Source organism: Bemisia tabaci, chromosome 5 (assembly GCF_918797505.1).
Source record: "Bemisia tabaci chromosome 5, PGI_BMITA_v3".
Lineage (NCBI taxonomy): Eukaryota > Metazoa > Arthropoda > Insecta > Hemiptera > Aleyrodidae > Bemisia > Bemisia tabaci.
Window position 1 is genome coordinate 23,181,135 of NC_092797.1, and position 15,580 is coordinate 23,196,714.

The 15,580-nt window shown below is 36.6% G+C and overlaps 1 protein-coding gene across 1 annotated transcript; it reads right to left on the minus strand.

Annotated features, from left to right (window-relative positions):
* Nucleotides 1-1,268: 1,268 nt before the first annotated feature.
* muc (dihydrolipoamide S-acetyltransferase muc) lies at nucleotides 1,269-15,494 on the minus strand. Its single transcript, XM_019050995.2, has 10 exons — nucleotides 15,258-15,494; nucleotides 13,451-13,617; nucleotides 12,371-12,507; nucleotides 11,293-11,565; nucleotides 10,286-10,471; nucleotides 9,711-9,904; nucleotides 8,312-8,474; nucleotides 7,335-7,474; nucleotides 5,890-6,073; nucleotides 1,269-4,231 (listed from the first exon to the last, which is right to left on the minus strand). Exons 1-9 carry the CDS (start codon nucleotides 15,389-15,391, stop codon nucleotides 5,944-5,946), a joined length of 1,524 nt encoding a protein of 507 aa, XP_018906540.1. The 5' UTR covers nucleotides 15,392-15,494; the 3' UTR covers nucleotides 1,269-4,231; nucleotides 5,890-5,943.
* Between the last annotated feature and the right edge of the window lie 86 nt (nucleotides 15,495-15,580).

Sequence of the window (15,580 nt, forward strand, 5' to 3'; positions counted from 1 at the left end):
AAATCGCTGAGTGAAAGTGGGTTTCTGCTTGATATGTAAGTGATTTTTCTTCATTTGTGAGTATCTTTTCTTCTTTAAACATCATAATTTCCTTAAATTGTTTCGAAAGAAAATCTTCTCTGCGGTAAATTGGAGCATATTTCTGTTCGGACCAAGTCACTTTTTCCTCTAATGAAGTTAAAAAAAATCATGCTCAACGTAACTGAATACAGACACTAGGACTTAGTACGTTTTTCGACTACCACTCTCTTTTTGTCGTCGTTGCTCGATTTAATTTGCGAGGGAACTTCAAGATTTTGAAAGATGCCATCAATCATGATACGTTGGGGTGCCTTCAATCTCGTATGATACTGTGCAACACATCCAGGGCGGAATAGTAGCACAAAGCGCCGCGGCACGCCGGCGCCGTTGCGAAGATATCGCACACGGGAGAAAGCTAGGAGCCTTCAGCTGAGGCAAATCAAAAGGTTTATCCGATTCAGGTACAAGATAGGATTTTTTGGAAGATAATTAAGTCCTATATAAGATAATTAATTCTCCATAGCATGCCTACGCCTAGAGTAGCTAACATTTCTCAAATTCCAAGATTGAGGGATACCATACGCCTAACCGATCGAACAGCCTTGTTAATAGATAGAAATGTCCCATATTGTTTTATTTTTTTAAAAGGATGCCAATCAAAATATCTCCTTGAAACTAATTGTGAATATTTTGGAAAAGATGGAAAAAAATTCAAAGAAATTTTCAAGCAATTCTGTTGGTCAGTTCCCTTTAAAATAAATAAAGCATGAGTGAAGATTCGCACAGTCGCAATCAGAGCAACGCATTTTCCGACTGTCAGCCATCAACATGCTCTAGGCTGAGATGTTTTCTGTGTCTGTGATTTTTGTGCATAATTAGTTTTAGAATACAAGGAAGGGGGTACCTTCGTTTCACTTACTTTGACTAATTAAATGTTTTTCCACTATTCACGCCTACATTCTTTTGGCCTTCCTGATCACTAAGAACCCTACATAAAAGATACTAATTTTCAAGGTCTACGTATGTTTACTTTTAAAATAATTAATTTTCATTCCTTTTCAATTGGTAGGATTGAACACTTTCTTTTCTTTATCATGTGTCCTGCCTTCCTTACATGAAAATCTCGTGAGAGATTTAATTGCAACATCCACAGTAACTTCCTTATAACTTTCCTTCATTTTTAAGTAACTTCAGGACAGCAGGCTTTTAAGTTTGAGGTGGGACGATCGAATGAAAAATCACCGATATATAAAACAAAATAAATTAAATGTTTATGGCATTTTTGATGGTACAAGATTTACAAACTGATGGGTAGACAGAATTTGTTACAATAACATTTAAAAAAGTAAGAAAAACGAAAAAGAAATAAACACAGGATTAAAACCAAACATAAATGGATTTTAAATCATTTCAAAACCCGAGGATGAAGAAAAAAATGATTCAAAATGATTACGTTAATAAATCCAATGACTGATTGTGAACAAATTTTGTTTACCAATAACTGGGATACATCAGTTAGGTTTCGTTACCGACACTAAAAAGCCAAGATCATTATGATGAAAGCAACCTGCAAGCCTTAAATAGAATAAAGGCATTTTTAACGGAATGTTGAGTAATTCAAGGATAGCATACAGCTTGACAAACAAATTTACTGGAGCCGACTGATTCTGTTTAACAGATCCCATATTAGACAGCAAAAACAGCAAAGTCCGAGGGTTCAAAGTCAAAATTGATTTGAAACTAAGGGAATCCTTTGTGTGAGCAAATAACGAAACATAGACTGCTTTAAGATTTTTATACACTAAATAACAAACAATTCGAATGAAACCTCATCATTTCAATCAACTGTGACAATTACATCCTTAAATCTATAATTTCGGCAACTTACAGCACTAGCTTCTTTAAAGATCATAACGAAGATATAACGATTGTTATGCTTTCAAAAATGTCCATGAAGATGAAAGAAGAGAGGAAAGAAAAAAATTATCTAGCTTGGAGCAAATTCATTTTTGTGATGTTTCCACAACTACCCACAGGGCATGAATGTCCTTCTTGTTCATCTGTTTGAAAATACACAAAAATATATTACTCAATGTTGTTGGGTGACTAAATTATGCACAAGAGCACTACATTAATACATAGAATTTTTTTTGGTTTAATTACAACAGATTGGTTATGACATTTACACATTTTGACAGAAAAAAATTATGCAAATGGTAAAATCCCTGAAAACTGCACTATATTTTTCGTGCGAGGCTCAGAGGTGTTAAGTACTCATTAATTTATTGATAAACAAGAAAAAAAACATTAAAAATTCGGCTTGAACTGTATGTAACAACAACTGTATGTAACTGCATAATGTGGACCCAGCACTATTTCACCACCCTGTTACATTGATAAACAGCACCATCTTCTGAAAAATTATAGAAAATGGGTTATAAGTGGTACCAAGTCTCAGGTGAATGATACTCAGCGTTTTCATTTTTGGCATAGCGAAGAATGGTCATGCTTGATGAACATATTTGACAGGTACAGCAAATATTGAACAAAGTGGTGCCAAAAGAGATTCTAAGTAGATACTGAGAAAAAAAATGAGAAAACGGACGACACAACTCTCTGTCCTAAAAAAAGGAATACTCAATAATCCTTTGTGCGATTCAAATATTGAATTTGTATCAGAAATCTTGGTACAAAAATTATGTAAAAGCAATTTTCAGAGGTATAATTTACGTACTCAGAGAAGACAATTCTGCTTCTTCCTCATCTTCATGACCACTAAAAACAACTTTAACCACTTACAATGGTAGATTCTATATTAACCTAGCAACAATTAAACAGAAAATATAGGACACCGGGATATTTAGGGAGAAACATTCTCACTTGATCAACATTGCAGATTTTGAAATTATTGTCTATACCAAGACTAAAACCATTTGGTAATAAAATATTGGTACTCCAGTTCGCACATAATTTGATACAAAAAATTGTATTGACTGAAATCAGGAAGAAAAAAAAAGAAAAATGAATTCCAGACAAGAGAAAAAAAAGAGAGGAGCATAGAAACAAAAAAAAAAAAAAACACTACACTCATAGGCATACAATTCTGAAGAGAAAACACTGTTAACAATGGGCTTTAGATCTCACTTCGCCTGGTGCACTTTTACGTCCTTTTGGCTCTCACCCATTCAATTAACCATTAACATTTGAAGGGGTCCATGCGTATTTCCACACATTGAGGGCTTCAGTGGAACTACAACTTAGAGCCTATGCCATCATTTTTAATATAAAATGAATATTTATTATTGTTTTAAAAAATATTTTTGATCAGGTTGGTCAGTAAGTCAAATTCTGTTTCAATTATAATTTTTCTGTAATGGTCTATAATTTTAATAAAGAAGATGATGACGACTGATTGAGAAAATCTGACAAAACTCTAATTTTTTCTTATTTTCAACACATTGTTAAAATACTTGTTGAAGTAGAACAAGAGGAGAAGGAAAACAAAGGAAAAGTGTTTAGAAGCAAATATCTTTATGTATGAGAGACATACATAATAGCAAAACAAGTCTATAAGCAATTTCATTTAAGTAGTTAAAATGCCAAAGAGGTATTTTTTTCGTGCGTGTATTTTTGTTGCTGATCGGAAGGATAATTCCATTTGAGTGCGTTCTGTCTTTTACCCCGACATTACAGTCATCAAAATCCTACTTCAAGATTCGTTCGGAGACCTGCACAAAATAAATGATCAATAAAATTTTAAACTCATTTGCATGTAAAAATATTAAAATGTGAACGCGTTTTTCCGGCTCGCAACTCCAGCATCCTCAGTGCGGTTTTAATATTTTTAAGTGCAACTGACTTCAAAATTTTATTGAAAATCCTACTTTCTGTGGAATTTTGGGGATCCTTGTTGTTTTGGAAGAATTACACAATCCTCAGTGAGATGTACACAGAACTTGGTCATAGGACCAATCAAATAGATATTTACTAAAGCCAGGTACATTGAGACCTAATCACTAAATGCCTTGCTGCTTATATTTTGAAACAAAATCTAGATTTACATGTCGGAGCAAAGCAGTTTGACTGATCAACAATGAGAGTGCGCTTTGACTTGCATTTAAATTACTGAATGAGTTGTAACCAAGTGTGAAAGTTTCAGTGAGCTGAAGCCTTAGTCTCGTTTTCTCCCTCAGGCGACGCATGTTGTGGCCTGTAAAAAATCAAAACATAACATGATGAACTAGTGGAAGAAGTATGAAACAATGCAGCGTGCTGTAAATTTCTTTTGTAAATTTCCAATCGTAAAATATTTCCCTGTTCCCTGACTTCAAACAAAACTTCAACATAGATTTTTTTCCCTTTCTTTTAATTACGCTGACTTTTGCTAAATCTTGAACATAATTTCAACTTCTAGTGATTCAAACTGATTGTGAGGAAAAAGGCATTTGGAAGTTGTTTAGACTTTCTTAAATGCCACCAGCATCAGTTGCCGAACCGACAAGTTTGTTGCAGAATTCTCTAGATTTTCTTTTGAATTTCCGGACTTTCCAGGATTTTTGCAGGTTGCTGTATATTCTCAAACTTTCCAGGTTTTCCAGACTGCAGGAAACCCTGAAACATCAACTCTTCAATGATTACCAGCTTGGTGCATTGATCAAAAGGGGGGCAAGTGAAAATATGAGCGGTTTACCATTTTAAATAGATTATGCCGGTAATTTTAAACACTGATATCTTGCTTTGAGTAGATTTCCTATTTGCAAATAATTTTTTATGGAAAATTCTGAAGAGATTACACAAAATTGAGCAGTTTAGTGGGGGTCTTGTTTGAAAGTCTCGTTTACATCTTGTTACCCGGCTAAATATGTGTCTTTAATTTTTAATCTTGGATTTTTTTTCAAATAAACTGCATCTGACTGGTTCCACTGACTTTAGGATCTTTATGGAAATAAAGTGACAAAAACTGAGCCATAATAATACAATATTGAATAAACATGAAGAAGAATACAGAATTCAAAGATAGTGACCAGGAAAGGACTTCAGTGATTCGTCTGTCATAGAATTTATAGATTCTCTTTTTTTTTAGTATTATTACAGTGATTTTGACAGCAAGAGGTTAGTTTTGAAGGGATGTAAAATATCATTCCCTTCCTCCAAACTAGTAATAACTGATCTGCAGAATGATAACTGATGAAGTGATGATGAATCACTTGGTAAAATTAATCCAATGGCTTTAATTGGAATGAGCCCAATGGCATTTGACATTGTCTAATTTTCTCTTACGTTTGACTTTTTTAACAAAGAACTAAACTACTTACTTAACCAATTATTTTGACCTTTCCCAGCCATTTTTTTTATTTTTAGGTAAAGCGCTGCTTTACTTGGTAAACAATATACAGCCCTCAAGGAAATTTACTCTCGGCTTACTTACTTGACACTTTTACACTTTAAGCAAAACCCTGGATGGTGAAGAATATATTCCCAAAGTTTTAGGTTTTAATGTTGTTTAGTTTTCTGATTTAAAAAGTAAAAAGCCAAAGGGGATTTTGCAATAGGCTGATTCCAGTCAGATTAGTATAATTTTTAGAATGTTTTCTGAGAGCATCTTGTATCATGTTGTTTTCAACAGTAGCCCCTCCTATATAAGAAAGTGAATGAATACATCTTGCTGCTTCTACTAACATGCTTCTCTTATAACGCTTCTGTGCGCCCTACAACACCCAACTGCCAATGGTAGCAATACTGCCAGCGCAGACATGTTAAGGCATCATTGCACAGCATCTTTCAATTATAAAAAAAGTAACAGTTAACAATCTTACATTCTGACACTTAACAAGACTTAAATTGCATTAAGTATATGCACATACTTACAGGTAGAAAATTTTCCTGAATTTTCTAAAAAAAAAAATTGAGTTTGCACAAGCCTTAAAGGAGCATATTTGTTGGTTTTTCGATTAGCTGCCTGAAAGCTATTAGCCACTGGGCACCAACAGCACCATCAACTGTCCTATGATCACAACTAAGAGTTACTTGCAGAAAATCGGACGGTCGAGAGCTGTAATGAAAACAATAAACACAAAAATTAAAGCAATGCCGTAAAATTTATTGTATCCAAATATGATCCTTCAAAGTCTCCTCTTAAGTCAGACATTACATCCTATAATTACTATTCCTACTATTAAAAAATATAAGGTAGGATTTATTGAGTTATGAATGGCTTCATTTTCTTTACAAGTTACACTTCTTTAACATAACTTAGAACTTAAACATTTTGCTCAAGAATTCATTTTATAGCTTTCTACTATGCTGCAAAGAATGATTTTCGGAAGAATTCCAAGATAGAAAATTAATTCAATTTGTACTATGGCTACTAGATATTGCTACCAGACATTGAAAATCAACAGCAAAACAAGATTCTTCCACAGATGTACCATAAAACCATGTGCTTTTTGATGGACACTCAAGGTCAGAGAAACATTTTACTGTGCTAAAAAATCTATCTACCTTCAATAGATGTACATAGAACCCTAACAAAGAAAGACAAAAAAACATACACCTGATATTTTAACTGAAAATCATTAAAAGGATCTATGGGCTGAAAGGATCAATAATGGAAAATGGAGAACGTGAATGGTCCCATTTCCATCTCGACTACCCGCGCATAGGATTGGCGGCCTTACTGCTCAGCACTTTCATGCTTGATTTGTTACGGGTGGCGGCATGAGGGGAACTTTCCTGGGGTCGAATTTTTAGGCCCGATATTCAGTCTTGGCCATGGAGCGCCTTGTCCGATACTATAAAATGGTTGATCATTGGACGTGCCAGGGCCCGTCCAGGGACCTTAATGCAAAAGGACCATGGTCCTCCGCGAGAGTAGATGAAGTTTAGATGAAATTTAGTCAAAGTTTTTGATGAAATTTACAGGAAGTTTTTGTTAACATTTCGTTGAAGTTTAGTTTAGAATCAGTTCTCACTGTCACCACTTGGGAAGCGAAAGTTGTTTCTCTGTCATCTCTACCAATATAAATATCTTGTTCCTGGAAATGACTGACGTTGTTCCTCAGCTCTATCCCAAACCCACCCGAGAGTACCCACTCACCTTATAAAGATGACATATTGAGGTAGACTCAAGAAAAGTCTTGAGGACAATGCTTGTGTATAAATAGAGACGGAGGATTACAATTGGACGGATGGAGTGGTAAGGAGTTGTTTTAAGGCCAAAGCCGATGAAGGGGTGTAGTACCATTAACAAGAAGAAGAAGATGCCGTAACCTACAAGAAGAAGAAAACAAAAAAAGAGGCATTGAGAGTTTTACCCTGTTGGCGAGTTGCTATCAGGAACAAGACGTGTTTGGGGAGCACCTACAGCCAAAATACAGGATTGCGGGGGATTGATAATAGAACTACAGGTTCTAATTCCAAACATTCCTAGATTTGATATAGAGATGGTTCCTCCCTGCAGAAAAAAAGTAAAATAAATTAATTAAAACGGTGGCATGACGTAACCTAAAATATAGGGTCAGCAGTCAAGTTCAGAGTTTTGGGGAACTTCTGCCAGTGCAAATTGTACAATCTTACTTATCCAGAATGCCTCCCCTTTGCTGATAAGGCAACAAATGAACCAAGAGTATCAAGGATAAAGGAGTTCTGTGATATTTTTGTAATTTGAAAACAAATTTGGCAAGAGTTAAAAAATTACCTGGAAGCTTTCAACACAGAGAACTTTGGACATTCAGACAGAAAAGAAAGACTCGGAGTTTCATTTTACCATAATGTGTTTTCTGAGAGGAATTTTAAGTGAATGGACAAAAATTTTGATAACTTCAAAATTAGCTGTAGGAAATATTTATCTTTCATTCACTTTGCCAGTTCAGATACAAGGAAAGCAGTGCTTCCTTCCCTTGCTTGCAGAGACCGTGCACCGAAAAGAGTTCAAAAAGAGTGCAAGTTTTGTGATTGGTTTGGTTTTTTCGTGAACTTGTAAGTCAAGAATGCGCACCACTCAACCAGTACCTATCTTAATTTCTGGTAGACTCAAAGAGACGGAAATCAAATTTCAAACTTGGAATGGCACTCTCACATTTTGCGAAACAAATCTGTCGTACTAATTTTTTTGATGAAGGTGGGAATCAGCTTCTGACCCTTCATTTCAAAAATGTTTAAAGTCAAGCTTTGGAAACTTAACCCATTAATTTTAGGCACTAATTGTTTTCACCAATACTTCTAAATCCTCTATAGAAAAGGCAAGTCTAGGAGTTTTACCTGGATAAAAAATACAATTGTCAAGTCTTACCTGATATTCGTGGGGCTGCAATTTGCCCTCTCTTGCTTTATTGGCTAATGCTTTAACTTCTTGGCTAATCTCAAGGAGACCTTTCTTCTCTGCTTCAAAAACTATGGGTGTGATTAAACCGGTCTTCGTACTCACAGCAACACTTACATCAACAGTGTGAAACCTGGGCAAAAATAACACAAACAGAGAAATCAGTAACAGGAAGGAAAAAAGGTAGGAACTTGTCAAGTTCTGTTGACTATTTAGATCAACACAACACCACAACGGCTCAAAGCAATAGATAATGGATAACTTTTAGCAAACTTTGATTCAAAAAAAGTTCTAGGAAACAGAAAAGTAAGAAAAACATGCACGATTTCTGAGTAAGGATGCAAGGAGCTACTGCCGGGACTCACTGGAAAAATGTTTTATTTTGTGTGACAGATGAAGAACTTGATTCATGTTGCAGGAATTTTCCATCCTTCATTTGAGCTGACGGATTTTTAACAACATGTAATGTGTGCATGTTGCTTCATAGCACTTCTTGACACTACAAAACCCCAAACAGCTACTGTTCTCTATTGAGCCACTGATTGGGCTAGGAATTGAGCACTCTAGCATTACTGAATCAGTCTCTTCTCTCTTATTGGGCACCCTTTGTCCTTCTCCTGTGAGGAACCCAATATAGGACTTCTTTCCACAACTTGTCTTCTGCCATTCTCTGATAATGGCCATACCATACAACAATCATTTTCAACATTATACCAGAATTTAAATCTTCCTGAATTAGAAAAAATAGTTGTGGCAGTCACATCTTTTTGTTCTTAAATTTCACGCATTGGAAAAGCGGAAAAGTTGCTATGCGAGTGTGGGTGGCTGCACTGGGTGCTCTTATTGTTCAGAGGAATCTGATTATTTCAGTTGGTGTTATGTTCTCGGCTTGCAAAGTAACAAAAAACTTCCTTGATCACCGATCAGATTTTGCAACTTTTCCTGGAGTTATTGCAAGTAAAAGTGCGAAAAATTTCACTTTTGCGTATCGCTTTTCTCAAGATTGGCACAATGTAAATTTGACCTTACAAGCTTATCATGCTCAAAAGGCCGTAAGGAACATCATATCATGTCAAAGATATTGAAATTTAGCCAGCACTGAATTTCTTTGTACAATGAGACCTCGATTTATCGAATTTCACGGGACCAGAGGCCGAATCCATTAAATGGCGGAATCTGCTAAATCGCACTAGTCGGTCCCGCTGAAGGGACTAGAGGATCGATCAGTTAAATCGCAATCCGATAATTCGAGGTCTTACTGTATTCCATGCACAGGTAGTCCTTTTACAATTTCACATTGGTGCGTTTAATCGATTCTTTCCTTTCTGGGCTTACCTTTTAAATTTAAGTGAAATTTAAAAATACTTACTCTCTAATGAATGTATCCATCCATGCAGAATTAGCTTCAGGAACTTTTTTACAAGCTAAGGCTGTCGCTTTGATGATAAAATCATTGACAGTCAATTTTGCACCTTCCTTCTCTAAAGCAGCATTCATCTGTTTACGCAGTTTCATGATTTCATCGATAGAAATGTCTACAGTCAAATAGTAGTGCGGAATGGTCTGAAAAAATGAAACAGCTTCATTAAGACGATGATGAATTGAAGAAAAACCCTAGAAACTCCATCTGTAAATAACTAGATTGTAAGAAAAAGTTGAATACTTATGATGAGGAGGACTTAACCCCCTCTGAATAGAATTTGCACAGAAAATAGAATAATAAATAAAACTGGGCTGAGCAAAAATATCAGAAAAGTCTAGAATACACTTCAAATTGCACAATTTGCATAATGTGTATTTTCATACATACCCTTATTGTATCAATCTTCAAAAATTACTTGACATCCAGTTTTGGAGACTTTCTGAGCCACTAACTGCCTTGCTCATTTAAAAAAGAAAGAAAAAAAAAGACAGGTTATGGAAAATTCTTGCTAATGTATTTACCTGTTTAGATTCCAGAAGCCGCTTTGCAATGACATTTCTTACTCCTGTTGTGGGCAAATCTGAGAAGGATCCTGCAGGAGCTACTCTGGCTGGGGCAGCAATGGTTGTTTGAGCCGAGGCAACACTGGCTTTTGCGAGGTCTTTCGATGTGATGGAGCCAAATAAACCAGATCCTTGACCAATCGACTGTAAATAAGAGGACAAAGCATTTGAACGTTTTCAAAACCTTTTCCTGTAATACAGAGCGGAGATAAAGCACATTTTACCAAAACCTCATAATCCATGAGAGGATTGCTTCCAATGGCGATTGGGAGTTGCAGAGCGCTCTATTGCGCTGGATTGGCAGCATGGAATATACATACCAAAATTAGCTCTTCTATATACTATTTATTTTATAACACTTATAAGGGTTCATTAGTTTAAAATACAAGTCTAAACTCTTGGTGCTGGTAACAAATTTCATGATTTGGTCTTCTGAAAAGGAACAACGGGAACTTTTTGACAGATTCAGTTTGATTCAAGATTTTCCAACGATTCCTATCACTTTCTCTGATAAGAAAAAGTAACCCCCAAATTTTCGATTCTCTATTAATCAGCAAGGTACACTCTACTACAGGTATGGACAAACGGGGCGCGAAGTGGCAGCCCTGAGAATATAGGTCATCGAGTGACGTCGCAAGTCGTACCGTCTTTGCCGCGCAGTTCAAAATGAGGTTCTGGCAGATCCGGTAGCTCCAATAAGCTATCAGATGAATTTGAAAAATTGATAAAACTCAAAATAACGAAAAACTCAAGTAAGAACTTGAGAAAATAACACGAAATTGATGAGACCCACTATCAGAACAGAAAGTAAACAAGTTTTTAAAATGGCGACGCAGTTGTACCATTAGACGCTGTCAAATCTGCACATTTTTCTATAATTTTCTAAAAATCCATTTGTCCATACCTGTAGTTGAGTGTGCCTTGATTAATCAGCTAATTATGAGGGGATGATAATGGGAACTTACCGCAAGATCAAGGCCTTTTTCAGCGGCAAGTTTCTTGGCCAGAGGACTTGCAAAAATCCTTGAGCCATGACTTGCTGACTGTACAGATGACGGAGTGAAAACTGGTTGAGGAGCTGGTGAAGGTGGAGGTGGTGCAGCAGCGGCAGGCTTCGGAGCAGCAGGCGCTGGTGTCGGGGCAGGTGCTGCAGCAGCAGCAGGTGCGGCGGAGCCATCGTCTTTGTAATCTTTGAATGCAGCGACTTTACTTTCATCATCAACAATGATGCAAACAAGCTAAACATAGAGTGATGACGGAATGAAATTAACTCGATTTGATAGAAAAAGCTCACAATATTTATTTGAAAGCATTGGAAAAAGCCTCAGTGTTTTAGATACTTGAGCACACTGTGGGTGCAGTTTTAGGTAGTACCATCTTATATCAATTTTCATGAGCAGCAGTGGTTTTGCATATAAAACACCATTTTTAAGCAGGCAGGAGCCAGCTTTACAAAGTCAAGATATCTCCTTGCGGCATTCCCGGTTGCAAAAACCATTTTTTGTTGTCTTCCTATTTTGGCGCTTGACATGCTTTTTGCATGATCGAGAAATATCTGCACCTCTATGCATACTGTAGATTAATACTGCAGTTCATAACCTACTGATAGAAATCGGAGTATCATTTTGAATCATTCCAGAGTCTTAATTTTAACTTTTTGAGCTCAAATATCCCCTCATCACATAGAAGCAATACAAAATCCTGGAATCTTTTGTCATGGTGGTAGGATTGCCATTTTCTTTTTTTTCTCATGAACCTAAAGGAAACTTTTTTCACAACTTCTATTACTTATCTATGGTTGCAAGAGGAATCTCTTACTAATAAAAGAATACCAAAATAAACCAGTTTTTCATATGTTCAAAGTGGCCTGTTTAGGGTAAACTTTGTGAGACTAAAAGCTCTTCACTGCTATTAGAAACAAGTAAAATGTGGCTAAAAAAGAGAATCTAAGTTGATTCAAGAGCTAATGTAAAAAAAATAAATGAATGTCATGAAATGAGAGTAAGAAGATCAATCATGAGAAACTCAGACTTTAGAACTTACTTTCCCTATGGGCACATCTCGGACTCCTGCAGGCACCAGAATTTTGGCAAGATAACCTTCTTCAGGGGTCTCGAAACCCATAGTTGCTTTGTCAGTTTCGATTTCAGCTAATAAATCTCCTTCATTCAATTTGTCTCCTGCGGAAAAACAGAATGAAAATCAAAATAATTGCGAGAAAGAAAAGAAAATATAAAGAATGACCAGCAGAGAGGCAAAAGATCTATTAGTTCCTCCCACAGCTCGGACCAAACCTTCAGCTGCGAATCTTTCCAAATAAGAAATTCGTCCCCTAAGATGCGACACCATCGAATTGCAATTGGAAAAATTTGGTGACGGAATGGCAAACATGCCGTTCTCTGACATTCTGAGTGAAGAGTAAGTACATGATTTATAGATTTTCAAGTTGTTATTACATGCAATGCTTGCTTAGGAAACTTTGTTTTCAAAGGGAAAATTACGCTAGTCTCTTTCATGGCATAGAGCACATTACTGTTGCTGAGAAGAAGTCAAATTTCCTGCAAATGTCAGCTATAGCCCATGCCATGGAAAGTGGCAGAGTCAGGCAAGCGGCTCAGTCTGATGTTAAGGAATGATTGGCTTTGGCAACTTTAGGTTGAATAGATGGGCTAATATTTCTGAGATCTCTTAGACGAGACCCTGAGCCTATTACTGACTCTGCCTTTTAGCCACAACTTTTCAGAACATGAAGTATTGACAGTACCGTTTCCACAGCGATAATGTTCCTGAACAGACTTTGACAATAAGATTTTCTAAGTGTGCAACACACTTTGACACTCTGTGACACCCAAACGCCACTTGTGCATGCCTTCCTAGAAGTCAATTGACACTTGTTTGAGAAATCTCTCATCCAAAATTTTTTGCAAAGCCATATTACATCATGCAGCCGTACCCTTCTAGCGGGCAGATTTCAGAAAGATAATCTGAGACTGACATGTATGGATTCGTCTTTCTTAAATCTTTAAGATCTATCCTTCACAAATTTTATACTTTAGAGGGTAAGGAATTATACATACTACGTAGGTGATAGAAATAGGATAAATAAAAGTCACTAATTTTTACCTTCTTTTTTAGCCCATGATACAATTGTTCCCATTTCCATGGTAGGAGATAGGGCTGGTAAGAGTACTTTGTTGTGATCAGGGAAATCAGCATCACTTGAATAGTTGCGAAAAACATTTCTATGACTAGACTGCGTTTTTGCTTTAAAGAAATTGTCCGCCCTGGAGCTGTAAAAGAAAAATAAATGAGAAAATAAATTATCACTGAACATTTGATCAAGCTACCTTATAATTTGCTGTAGTAAGTAACAACACAACCCACTTCAACAACACTCCTCTTCCTACTTGGGAATTGCTCATGAGGTATTTGAGGTAAAACGCCCCAGGTTCTTGACATCGTCAAACTGGCAAGCAATACATCACGCCTATTAAGTAAAAAATCTGGGCAGATTTTGATTTTTTGGCCAAAAGAAGAACTAGCCCTAGCGCAGGAGCCTGAGGGATCATTCTCAGCGAAAAAAAAATTGCAATAATTAGAGAAACAAATCCCAGGGTTTTTCTTTGAAAAGAAAAACTGTTGCATTCACACAAAGATTAAGGGAGTACTTGCGAGGAGAATCCTGCTTTCAATTCTCTGACTTTTAGAAACATTATAGTTAGGAGAGATTTTTCAGGCTCATATGCAAGGGCTTTAGACTTTTCGATGGCTAAGAAGTCAAAATCTGTCAAGATTTTAAACTATATGCCGCAATAAATAGCTTGCCAGTTTTTTTTTTTTTTTATACTACTTCAAATAGCCCACGAGGGCTAATCCTTGCGCTTTAGTCCCGTCCCTACAACCAGTCCCAGGCAACCATAGTTTGAGACCATCAAACTTGGGTCGCCTGGCCGGGAATTGAACCTGGGACCTTCCGATGATAGAGCTAGCGCTATAACCACTACACCATAGGAGGTCAACCATAGTTGGGTCATACCAAGAACTCAGGACTAGTCACCTGACCTAACGGCATAATTTAAGGCTTCAGATTGTTGCCAAAAACTGCAAACAATATTTTACAACCTCTTTAGAAGTACAGACAATTGGCTTATTTGCCCGCTTTATGTTTCAGCAAACAGAAAATTGGGAGGCAGCGTCATCCCGCTTTAAAAAACCACACATATACTCTCATGACTTTGATATCAGTGATAAATGTAGGAAATCATATGCCTATCTTGACAATCTAAAAACATTCCTGTCATGACAATGTAGGAAAACAAACTGATTGTACTGCATTAAATTCAGCTGTATATGGACATCAAGAATTAATGCTAAACTTTCGGAAGGCTTGGTCTTTTCTTAAAATGTGAGAGAAGAAATGAAAAACATTGCAATCAGACTTGGTAAATATTTGTCTACTTTAGCAGTTGATAAAGGTGTACCTATTATTGTTCTGCATCACATAGTGATTCCAACTTTAATTTAGACCTACCCATTAGAGACCAATAAAACCAAACAGAAACTGTTGCGTTTGTACTAACGGAGAGGCAATGCGGTGCAGTGAGTCAGGTCAATTCAGGACTTGCGCAGCTCAGATAAAATGACATGACAAATAAACTGAATGATCTGTTAAATTTTCAGACACCCGGGAACAAGATATTCAGTTCATGCCCGAACACATGGGGCATTGAATGAATAGTGGATGAACATTTAAAAGATAGCCAAGGCCTCAGTGTTAGCAGGGAAACTTGCTCAAATATATGAATAGATCGAGCAATCACCCTCTTAGAAAAAGACAATATTGGGGAGATTTTAACACTCTAAATAAAATTGATTGCATGAGATGCAGAATGACCCCCACATTGACCTCTCATAAAGTGAATGTACTTACAGATTTGTCCCATGGTGACTGACTAGAGTTTTGTTGCTCTCAGAGCTTAGACACCTTATCACATTCTTACAACAATTATTGCTCTTGGAGTTGAGTCTAAAAGCACAATTTCTAAACAACACTAGCCGCGACATGATACCAAGGTTGAAACCTGCGTTCGTAAAAAATTTACACCTGCCTCGTTCAATCGAACTTTTAAACTTCAAAATACTCTAACCTCCAAACTTGCCTGCTCAACGTTGACGTAAAACTTTCATCAGACCGCGAAGCTTGAAGGTCAAAAGAGTCAAACCACAGCAGCCGCGTTATGGAAAGTGCTGCTG